Source organism: Typha latifolia, chromosome 4 (genome assembly GCF_019914945.1).
Source record: "Typha latifolia isolate L0001 chromosome 4, TyphaL0001v2, whole genome shotgun sequence".
In the NCBI taxonomy this organism is placed as follows: domain Eukaryota; kingdom Viridiplantae; phylum Streptophyta; class Magnoliopsida; order Poales; family Typhaceae; genus Typha; species Typha latifolia.
This window is the reverse complement of record NC_133089.1, coordinates 3,618,785-3,630,623: the sequence shown is the minus strand read 5'-3', so window position 1 is coordinate 3,630,623 and position 11,839 is coordinate 3,618,785. Positions and strand designations below refer to the sequence as shown.

General features: G+C 38.3%; 2 protein-coding genes and 1 non-coding gene across 7 annotated transcripts; 2 read left to right on the top strand and 1 right to left on the bottom strand.

Moving 5' to 3' along the window:
• Positions 1-428: 428 nt before the first annotated feature.
• LOC140787295 (E3 ubiquitin-protein ligase At3g02290-like) lies at positions 429-4,894 on the top strand. 5 transcript variants are annotated; one of them, XM_073136148.1, is made up of 7 exons: positions 513-644; positions 715-813; positions 906-2,852; positions 2,941-3,070; positions 3,522-3,945; positions 4,122-4,231; positions 4,542-4,894. In XM_073136148.1, exons 4-7 carry the CDS (start codon positions 2,951-2,953, stop codon positions 4,566-4,568), a joined length of 681 nt encoding a protein of 226 aa, XP_072992249.1. In that variant the 5' UTR covers positions 513-644; positions 715-813; positions 906-2,852; positions 2,941-2,950; the 3' UTR covers positions 4,569-4,894. The 5 variants fall into 5 exon arrangements, with proteins under 5 accessions (XP_072992252.1, XP_072992253.1, XP_072992249.1 ...); XM_073136151.1 differs by lacking the exon at positions 715-813 and having other exon boundaries at positions 429-644; positions 2,743-2,852; XM_073136150.1 differs by lacking the exon at positions 715-813 and having other exon boundaries at positions 2,678-2,852.
• A 555-nt stretch (positions 4,895-5,449) lies between these two features.
• On the top strand, positions 5,450-5,522 carry TRNAK-UUU (transfer RNA lysine (anticodon UUU)). The gene has a single exon. It is a non-coding gene; the product is annotated as a tRNA-Lys (tRNA).
• Positions 5,523-6,001: 479 nt separating this feature from the next.
• Positions 6,002-11,124, bottom strand: LOC140786470 (glycine--tRNA ligase, mitochondrial 1-like). Its single transcript, XM_073134927.1, has 9 exons — positions 10,538-11,124; positions 9,731-10,113; positions 9,530-9,647; positions 8,781-8,975; positions 8,459-8,683; positions 7,686-7,745; positions 7,448-7,528; positions 6,972-7,377; positions 6,002-6,481 (listed from the first exon to the last, which is right to left on the bottom strand). Exons 1-9 carry the CDS (start codon positions 11,012-11,014, stop codon positions 6,243-6,245), a joined length of 2,184 nt encoding a protein of 727 aa, XP_072991028.1. The 5' UTR covers positions 11,015-11,124; the 3' UTR covers positions 6,002-6,242.
• Positions 11,125-11,839: the final 715 nt, after the last annotated feature.

The following is an 11,839-nucleotide window of genomic DNA, read 5'->3' as shown; positions in this document are numbered from 1 at the left end:
TGAACACCATCTTTGTTTTACCTCATTATGAAACTTCTTCTTCTTCTATTCTACAGCAGATAGATACAAGGCGGCTACGTATCTCAGAAATAAAAAGTTTTAAACATCTACGTCAAAGTGCTAACCTACACCATTATGAGGAGAATATAATAGTATATTTAATTAGACTCCTGAATATTTTAAATACAAATTTATTAAATATTTATATTAGTTAACATCGGGTCAGCTCACTAGGGTTGTAGTCGAGTTCAAGCCCGACCCAATTATAGATCGATTCTTGTATTTTAAAATGTTAAGCATGGCCTGGCGGATTAAATATCCTTAACCCGATCCGGCAAGCCATGCTCAGGCCTGATGACCCGTACTGCAATATCCATGCGAACAGCGCCGTGAAAGAATAAAGATTGAAAGGAACGGTGGAGATGGCTATGTCGGCATGTCACATAGAAACTTTATACGGACCCTTAGTAGGTACCGAACGCGGAACGCCGATTGAACCCCACCCCCCCCCCCACAACGACACCCCACCAATTCCAACACCTTCTTCCCCTCCTCCCGCGTCGTCGGCGACAGAGCCGCGCTTTTTCTCATTGCGTCAAGTATGGCACGGAGCTCGAACCCTAGCTTGATTCCTCCTCTCTGAGGTAAACCCCTTTTGCTCGATTCGTCGATCAGGTTTGAGACCGTAATTTGCGCAATTTGGTGAATTTGTAGTGCTTTAGGAACTAATTTGGGTATCGGTGGTACCGCAAGTGCGCGTTTAGTTGCGTTTCTTTGTTCTAGTTGGTTTGATTTGCGGTAGGATCGATGGAGGTGCGGAAAAGATGTTACCTTTTGTGGATTCTTCTTTCCTTTTGTTTTATGCTCATTTGAGGGTGTTTTTTTCTTCTTTTTTGTTTTCCCAGATGATTAATTTGGACAAATGCCATTAAACTGGAAGTGCAAATTTTGGTTCTCGGAATAGGCACTGCCGTTAGAGTTTCGAGATGGAATGGCTTATGTTTAGGTGTAACCTTTCATGGGTTTCCACTGATTGAGCGTTACAGCATTGTTGGATTGGGTTATGAATTTGTTGATGAAGTGAGAATGGAATTAGAAGTGACAGTGTAAGATAAGATTATAGATCAATAAGCAGCTTATGGGGATTTGTAAGTGAGAATTTCCTGAAATATTCAAGCTGATACTGTTTCATTTGTTTACATAAATTCCCACATGCCTTTACATATCTTTCAATAAATTGGGCGTGTTTGTGTTAAAACACCTGCTTAGATGCTAGGAGATTGAGTTGGTTCTCTGCTCAATTAAGGAAAAATTATCTGTTGCTTGTGAACTCAATTGCAGAGTGGACTATGGAGTAGATAAGGTAAGTAGTAGTAGGTCGTCGAGAATTAAGTTTAACAATAGAATAACAAACTCTCCTCAATTTGGCACTAATATATTGTGTAATTATGCATATGCTAGGTAAGAATTACACAATTAGAGATATATCAGCACAGTTATCTATGGAATTTGGGAACATACCAGCTTAGTGCAATTTATAAATTATGCATCTCTATGGACTCATCAAAGAACACAAAGAAGCCCCCGTGAGAGATTTGATTCTGTGCTGGTCTAAGGAAAGAATCTAATTTCAGTTGTCAGAAGAAGGGGTTCCAGTGGGAAAACAAGGGAGTGAGCCTTCTTAAGGTGGAGTGTCTTAGGAAGCAGAATTTGATAGAATTAGGGGGTGAATACTCTACATGGACCTCCCTTTCTCTTCTTTTTGAGGAAATCTGAGATAAGGGATCATCATGCTAACTTTAGGAAGATTGTTGAAAGGTTGGCTATCTCAACCACCATGAATAATTAATTGATATTGCCAAGAGTTTTGCAGTAAGAAAGTGCCCTTCATTTTATATCGTTGGTAGTAGGTAAGCATCAAGTTGCTGCAGGCGGCTATGTTGGACCTGCTATTTTGATTTGTTCCTTCAAGCCTTTTGATAAAGGTGCATTATGTAACTATGTTATGCTTGCTTACATTATTAGCAGTATATCTACCTTGTCCATTAATTGTATTAAAGCTATTCCATGTCTCCCAAACCTGTCATTATCAACAATGTGAGCACAATTTTTATATCTTGAGTTCTTCACCTACTTTCAGTAAGCAAGTACAGCAATAATATTTCTGTCAAGGAAATTTTGTTTCATTGGTATGTAAATGCGTCGGATGTATAGACAAAAGCTGAATAGTTTTACCAATTACACGTGGATTTGAATTTTGAAGTGTTTTCAAATCTCAGGACTGTAGTACATGAATATGATGCATCCTTCTGCAGAAAATAATAAATCTCTAGAAATTATTACAATGAATTCACATATGCAAGACTTAACATTAAAGAACATTTGAGTATTTGACGTGAATTGTCTTTCAGAATATAATTGGTGCAGATGTCTCATGATGTGAGCTAAAATATTCTTTATCGTGTTGGTTTAACTTTTTTCATATCTGAAAGTGGGATGGGACATTTTGTTATTTACCATAGGACCTCATTGGATCTCTGTCCATTAACAGTGTGCCTGGGCCCCATTCTGTACCTACTTAACTCATTCCTACTAGAGCTTTAATATCATTACCTAATTCTTTGCTTTACTGGAACTTGAAAGAACATTATAACTCTGTTGCAATCTCGAGATGCAGACGTGGCATTTCAGACTGTCATCAAGTGTAATATATAATAATTTATGCTCCATGGTTTAAATCAGCTGCCAATGTCTTATGAAAAGAAATATCTGATCTAGTTTGAAGTCCTTGAAGATTCTTTACAACTTTGCTTAAGTCCGAACTTCTGCTGAAGACTAAGATTTCTGAAGTGGTAATTCATACCTCAGGAGCATTGCTGTAATTATGTTTGTGGTACTTCTCTGAATTTTTAGTTATCCGTCTTTATCCTGAACTTCCAGGGAATCAAACATGGGTGGATTCTGCTGCTGTCCATGTGCAGAAGACTTCGAAGAATATGGCCATCCTAGCAATCCTGTGTATAGGCACTGCATATGCTTGAGATACTTCTTTCACCAGCTGTTCAGTGGGGTAATATAATTAATAGTTTTTTATCAGCAGTTTTTGATTGACTTATTATCCATTTGTTGTTGTTCTTTTGCTTTAAGTAAAATTTTCTGTGATTAACGGAAAAATGTTGCCCAGAAATACTTGCACTAATATTGAGGTTGTTTTTCATCACTTTTATTGGAAATTGTGCTGAGGCTGAAAAAGTACACAATGGTTTGGTATTAACCAAACCTGGTGGAATATGATGTGAGACCAAAATTAGGGAAACAAAACATTATGTTGCCCTTAGCTCGATTTTATTGTTACATTGTTGAGCTTCAAATATTTTAAAGGTTTATCTGTCTTCTGCTATCTACTGAGTGTAATGTGATGGGTGGTCATGACAGTATATTTTATAAGCATATCTGGATCTTCAGCTCTTGGCTCTTCTTCATAGGTAATTTCATGCTCACTGATTTCCTTGCATATGTAGTTCAACACGGCTTTTCAAAGGCTTGAGAGCAGGACAGTTGGTTCCTCTATTCAAACAGCTACTCCATCCCTTGGCACTACTGCAGCTGACAGTTCATCATCTGAGACCTACCACCTTGTTCCGAGACCTCCACCATATGATACAGATCCTAGATATTCCCGTTCACAACGTGATGGATTGGTCTTAAGGCGTGAAAAGTCTATGAGTCACATACAAGAAGATTCACAGACTGTCAGAAGAAATGTTAGCAGCTCTGGTTTGGAACATCTAGCTTCTCTTAAAAAGCGGAACAGCTTGGGATCAGATGAAGAATATAAAGCTAGTCGTTCTGATGTGGATAAGAGTCAATCTACAAAAGCATATGGTTCAGGCTATGTGATAACTTCATCAGAAGATGAAGATGTCTGCCCTACATGTTTGGATGGTAATTTTGTCTCTTTTATAATTGGAGCTGTAAACTGGTTGTTGATTTTTATTTTGTTATTCTTTTTCTTTGACATATGCCATTTTTTTTTCCTTTTCTTGTTTCTGTGGTTGGTGACTTTCTGATAACTACATATCATGAGTTCTCAGTAGCAAATTTCTATTTTTTTTTGGCAGAATATACTCCTGAAAATCCAAAGATTGTGGCAAAATGCTCTCATCATTTCCATCTAAGCTGTATATATGAATGGATGGAAAGAAGTGATAGCTGTCCTATATGTGGGAAGGTATCTTCTAATAAATTTCTTCCTTCTTATTTGTATCAATTCGTTTTTATTTTCTTTTTCATTCTAAATCTGCAAAGCTACAGGTCTGTGTTTCTCATAGGCAAAGCCTCTGTTTTTTTTATTTTCTTCTCAATGCCAAATCCCTCTAGATATATGGAGGCAGTCAATTTTCTAGCTTGATTCATGTGTCTTCTTCTAGATTTCTTTTATTGACTTGTCAAGGAACATTGTGGTAGTATATTTGGCAATTAATTGAAGTTGAATTTTATTTTAATTCAATTATTATTGTTCCCTTCTCGTGGTAATGCAGGATATGGAGTTCTGCGAGAGCCCATGAGTAGGATATATGTGGTTTGCGTTCAGCAGAAATAATCTGCATTCAGAAAAATAGTCTGCAGCATATGACTTTGGAGAGATTATGTATATATATCTCTTCTGTAACCTCGGAAAAGAGCCATCACTCAAAACAGTCTCAACTCAGGCATGCCATTCCCAATAACTGCAAATTGTGTTACACATCAATTAACAAGAAAGTGTTTTGAGATCTCGGTAATCTACTTTGTATTATGCCTCCTCCCTGACAGTTTTCGAATTATTTGCGTTGTGTTGTCGTACTTGATTATAATTAAGTAAAAAACCCAAAAACCTTAATTCTTTGAACTACGTCAATGTTCTGGTTCTTGGACAGATATTGGATTTGTTTGTTTAACTATGTCCAACAATTACAGAGTGATCAACTTTCTCAGCAGGAAATCGTATTAGTATATTCATGTGGCTTATCTGATTTCCCATCGTCTGGGAGCATTAAAATGTTGACGAATACGAGCCAAATCCATCGATTCTATTTGAACTAGTTTTCCATTAAGAGTTCGTCGATGATATAAGAGCGGATTCGTCCTGCTCTCATTCTTGCTTGGCATTTATCGGCTGATCAATGTCTGGTCAAACCAAGCTTCCTTCTCTCTCTTGCTTCCCCACCAGTAATTGAAGCTTCCACATGAGCTTGACTTTCCTATATGAGTAGACCGAAAGTTCTACTTTTTGGGAAAAAAAAACCTCACGACGGAAAATGGGAAGAGGAAGGCGGGACCAAGCCCATCAACAGATGCACGAACGGATCGGTCTGCTATCCAGCCAGCCAAGGAAGAAGAAGGAGGTGAACAGAGCCAGGAAAGACCTAGACCAAAATTGAAAACATATGTATACTCCTATCACCTTGCCGTCTTAGCTCAGCTGGTAGAGCGCATGGCTTTTAACCATGTGGTCGTGGGTTCGATTCCCACAGACGGCGATTAATTTGGGGTTGAATTATTTTTCCAATCTTATCCAGGTTAAGTGCCACTCCATGGCTTGTGCGACATATGAGACCATTTGATTGTTATAAGCAAGAGTAAGATTATTATTGGCACCTTATTTGTTGTACCATTGCCATAATAAATGACATGTTTAAATTTATAATTAAACATCCAAGAAATCATATTGAGGTTAAAGTCTTAATAAATCTAGCAGTAGTAACTCCAGACTAACCTTTTCTTTTTTTCAAAAGCAAGTCGGTCCACTGAATAAATTATACTATGTAAAACATAATGACTCAGATATAACGGTAAAAGAATAGTTGCATCAAGTTCAGCCAACTTATTTTTTCCCTTTTATTGGCTTCGTTTTGCTCAATATGATAGCAGCATATGTATACTCAAAACTCCTGAAAATTAAGAAGGGAAATATGCATGCATGTAAAAAATAATCATTAATGAACCTAAAAAGAATACCTTGAACGACACATCAAATAGCAATAGTATTAACAGATGAAACTTTCCTGGACATTCAAAAACATTACTAGACAAGCTGTAACTCTGTTCATTTGTTCAGTTAACATCAATTAGCCTCATTTCAGTAGCTGAATATATCAAAGAGAAGGTAAAGTGATCGAGTGTAATAATTGTAGTTTTCATCAAAATATTTGCTCCTTGTTGGCTTGAGCTCAAGTGTAATTGTAGTTTTCATCAAAATATCACTCCTTGTCGGCTTGCGCCGAAGTATGGGATGGATATCTCCTAAACATGATATCAGCCCATGTGCTTTGTCCATCAGTAATCTCCTTCACAACAGAAGCTACCTTATCGATCTCCACCCGGATCTGCTCTTTGCTGTCCCTCTCCCGGATAGTCACACTTGTGGTGGAGTCCACAGTTATTGCTAAAGGAACGCCAATCTCATCTGTCCTTGCATACCTCTTCCCTATTGAGGTTCCTGCATCAAATACCAAACAGCAGAGAATCGTATTCAGTTAACCATGATCCTTATCCATGTAGAAATTACATTAAGAGCAGTCTAGTGTTGTTAAGGTAATCCTATATACCATGCTATCATCCTAACAGTCCAATCAATCTTTCTCATGTACAGTGAAAGACATGTAACCCAGACTTTCTTTACTTCTAATTTGGAAGTTATATCCTGTGGAGTTCCATGATCAACTTGTCAGTTGTCACTGGCCAACACCACGTGGTTAAAAGGTTGATACTCTAACAGCACTAAAGGAAGCCCATTACAATATTGTTGGTCAGCAAGAAACCTATCCGAAGATGCAGCCAACAGAAATATCATAAACCTTTTTTCTCAACACAGAAGCTGTGCCGATGGCACTTAAAATGAAAAGAAATCACAAGCAACAGCCCTTTTTGCTTGTCTTTTTTCAAATTTTAGAAGCTTCGTTCCATCTATTCAGCTATTATAGGCATACCTGTAATGTCTATAATATGTGATATCCCAGCTGCTGTCAGTGATCTGTCAATAATTTTGGCCACATTATCGAACTCTTGATTTTTTATCAGAGGGAAAACAGTGCACTTGATGGGAGCTACAAGGGGTGGGAAACGGAAAACATTCAATTGTTCATCTTCCGCTTTGCTTGGTCTTGTGTAGAAAGAATGCTCAAAAAGGCAGTAGATTATCCGTCCGATACCAAAAGATGGCTCAATTACAGATGGAGTGAACACCCTTTGATGTTCCTTCTTCCTTTCTATATTGATCGACACCATGTTTTTCTTTATCACAACATCTTTACCAAGAGTGCAGACATGGAAGTCAACCTCCCCTTTAGACTCAAGAGTGGCTTTCATCTCCAACGCCTCTTTTTCACTCATGGCCTGTCCACAGGGCTAGTGAGCATGCATTATAAAGGAAAAGATTTATTAACCAGCTTTAAAAGCATGATACCTCCAATGCTTCAACGACCATCTTTTGACTAGCCTTGAATGAAAGACCTAATTCTTTCTTTGATGGAACTATGACAAGTTTCTGTTCAATGAAGAAACAGCTATGTGTGAGAATAAGCAAGACAGCATCTATATCAAAGAGAGGGGATGTAACAAGATTTTCGTCAACACAAAAACTTCATTTAGTTAGCTGACTGGAAAATGTAACAAAGCAGAGAGACAGAAAAGTTAAAACCTACCTCCACCTCTCTAGGTTCTGCAAACTTCTCATGAGCGACCAGAGGAACCCCACTTTTATCCTATCAAACACAATAATAGCTTAACACTTTCAGATCACAAGGGCCTAAAACATCTTGGTTCAAACAAAAATAACTAATAATAGGAAAGTAACCTAAAAGAAATTGGGTTGGCAGCTATGCAAAAACAAACACAGCAAGACTACTATTTAGCTACAACTAAAACAGAAGGCAGTGAATAACTCCCAAGGAGTAGTAGAAAATAATGCTCAAATTAGTAAAAAAATTCACATTGGAAGAAATTCATCATAAACTGTAGCGGTCTACAAACAAGAAACAACATTCTATTTCAGCATTCTCTTCTAAGCTAATCAGAAAAGACAAGGTGCGTCAAAAGAACACACAGATCATACTACCTTTCAACAAAATACTCCTGCATGATTACAATGATGCCAGCATTACACCCTGGTACCATCATGGAGTTTGGTCCTTGGACTAACTCTACGTCTCAAAAAAATCTTAAAATTGGCAATAATGTCTCGTCTTTATGAGATGCAGGAAGCTCATTCATTCTCTGTCTTAAGCATAGATGTCGCTCAAAAGCACAAATGACACACTTAATAAGGCTGCCAAGTATTAAGTACATATTTCTTCCAAAACTTTATGAACGAAATGTGTAACAGGCACATGATCCAAATAATAGAATGCAAGTAAAGGTAAAAGTCAGAAACTAGTCACAGTCATAGAGCTTTTCTTTTTGTCGAGATAAGACTTACAGAATGAGCACGTAAATCATAAGCTGATCTGTCAGCAATTCCCACACACTCTATCCAGCCATAGGAACACTCAATCTCGGCATCCCAACAGTCTGCAGCATAGTGAGCCATCTCATTTGGCAGATGCTGCCTAAAGTGCAAGCGGTCCTTGTCTATTCCAAGATGTGTTAAAAAAAGATACACCCTCCCTATGAAGTAGCCAAGTGTTGCATTGTTCACAGTTCCCTATCAAAAGAAAATCAAAAGATATAAGAAAAAAGAGCAGGAAAAAAGTAGGTAAAATCTGATACAGCATAACAATAAAACAGCCAGAGAATCCAACCATTGAAACTGCTTCACCAAGGTTCATTGACTTGGCTGATTCCCCTTCCAGTTGTTGCTCCCTTGGAAACATCAAGAATTCCAAGTTAGCAACATCTGCAAATTTTGGGTGGGATTTGTCCTCAGGATCTACAAAGTGCTCAATCTCAGCCAATGTGAACTCGCGCACTCTCAAAAGACCTTGACGAGGTGAGATCTTGTTTGTCAGAAATGAATATAAAGTTAGGTCAGCAGTTGAACCATCATAGGAATGAGATTTAAGTTATTTAATATATCACAGGCCATACAACATGAAACACAAGATATCCAAACGAATATAAATGTTTTTTAACATATTAAAGAATAACGTGATAATCTCAACAAAAGACAATTCGAGATAGCCACATTTATTACAATATCTTCAAGAAGAAAGCTAAAATATGACAGCGGTCTTCTCTGATCAATTGTGAATGTTATGGGTGAAAATTGATCACAAGCATATAAGATAGTGGCAAATCTATTAGGTAGCTGCTTTTCTTTGATGAATCCGAATTCATATATAGACAGTAAATGGAAAATAAATTTGGCAAAACCTTCCAATTAATTTGAAACTCAAGGTCATCTATTATACCCTAGCACTGCATAAAATGCTAAGGTGGATACATAGGTGGGCTCCTCCTAAGATGGGTGCCCAGATTCTGAGGTGTTAATGATGCACCTAAAGACCATTCATGCAAAGAAGTGAAAGAAGGAAAACTGACAGAGCTACACCTCATTTCTGAAGGCCTGGCCGATCTGAGCTGCTGCAAAAGGAAGCTTGTTGCCATTGTAATAATACAAGTCCTTGAAGTTTACAAAAATTCCTTGTGCAGTCTCTGGCCTCATATACCTAAGATAAATCAGCAGAACATTTAGTATCACAAATAGAAGACAACCAACTAATGATAATATATGGTATTCATATTAGCTCACCCTGGACTTAGTCCAGAAGGACCAATAGAAGTCTGAAACATGAGATTGAATGGATAAGGATCAGAGAGTGAGTTCTTGGTATCAGGAGAAGTGATACCATATTCCTTGAGCTTACCACCTAATTCTTCTGCAGAAAGATCATCCAACACTGCCAGCACATGCTTGAACTCAGCAGCCTTCTCAGGTGACAGCGTCAGATCCTTCTCAAGCTTCTCTTTGCAAAAGTCCTTGAGTAAGTGGTCCGCCCGGTAACACATTCCTGTCTTCTCATCCTTCACCATGAGGTCAGTGAACTTATCCACATGCCCGGATGCCTTGAGGACTACCTCTGGGGTCACACAGGGGCAATCCACCTCCAACATATTCTCTTCCAAAACAAAATGCTACAATCAAAAGCAATGGATCACCCTTACAATTAGACAAATGTCACGGAAGAAAATATGAATTACAAGCTGAAATTTGTAAATTTTCATCAAATTGTGAGAACCCATCAAGATAGAAGCTAAATTACACCTGGCAAATAGAGCGTTAAAAAGAGAAAAAAAAATCTATATTTCTTGGGAATTTTAGCAAAATATGAAACTCCAATCCACTCTGTGGCGGACAATGATCAATTAGAAACTTTTTTCACCTGGCGCCAGATAACTTTAATTCTTCTTATATTTCTTCACAAATAGTAAGGACCAATCAAATTAGTAGCTAAATACACCCGGAGGACCAATAATGATCTGATCATCGTAACATAAGAATAAAAAAAAAAATCTTTCACCGAGAAATAACAACAATCAATTCAGAAGCATCTTTCACCTGGCGCCAGAAGGCAAGAACGTTAGACTTGACGGCGCAACCCGGCGGACCATAGTCGTAAAGCCCCGCAACGCCGCGGTAGATCTTAAACGAAGGGATATAGAACAGCCTCCTTTCTAGAGTATTCACCACGGCCTGCCGAAACGCCTCCCGGCTTCCGGCGCCGTCGCCCCCGTTGCTGGTCACGGCGACCTGGAGCCGCCTCGCGGCGGCACCTGCCTCGGTCTTGAGAGCCTTGAGAGCCTCCACAGCTGCATCGATCTCCGGCGGAGCGACTCCTGGACTGGACTTAAGGACACGAACAGCGCCTGCCTGGGCATCGGCGGCGGCCTGTTTCTCGGCGAGCGCTCGCCGGAGGGAGTCCTCAGAGGCGGCGGCCATGAGGGAGTAGCTTCGGTTCAGGAATAGAGTTAGGGTTTTGGATGGGGTTAGGGTTCTGGAAATGATGGCGGAGATAAAGAGGGAGCGGAGAAGCATAAAGGAATGGAAACGAGAGGGACGTGTGGGAGAGAGAGAGAGAGAGAATAAAATATCTTTAGGTAATAAGAGAAAGATAATAGCGGTTGGATTAAGAAATGAACGGATAAGATACGATATAGTGGTGATCCAAGTCCGGGAAATGAGACTCAACTGTAACCGTCCGAAATAAATGGATACCATTGGAGGGCTTCAGATTAGATTCTTTCTCTCACAACCTTAGTAGTGGGAATGTGGAAAATGTCACACCAAATAAGTATAAGTATATATATATATATATATATATATGTAAAAGAGTACTACTATGCTACTATGCTAACAAACAATTTACAAATATTCTACAAACTAGCATTACTCTATGTAAAATATGTGATTAAGTCTATTTTTTAATTTATATTAAAAATATATAAACTTTCGAACCATTGAAAGAAATAGATCACCCAAATAATTGGGAGGGTTCATCAAAAATATTTAATAAAAGAGCCGATCTAACTATTCTGCCCATTATTTGTTTGCTACCAGGCTGGAGTATTTTTATATTGGCCCGTAGGTTCTTCAACGATGAAAAAAATGTTAAAAAATTTATTCATGCCAGCCAATAATTATTTATTTGAATAATTTGAAAAGTCGATCGAATATTTTTTTTATTAATCTAATAGTAGTCTTTGATATTTATCCAAAGCCAGCAGTTTAATGAGCCCTGGTTTTATTAAAGTTGATGCTAAAGTTAATGACTCAAGGAGAAGATATAATTCTGGGCATTCACCTAGTGCTGCTCACGTGGTCTTCACATTAATTCTCTGATGGCAAAGCCATATAGGCATT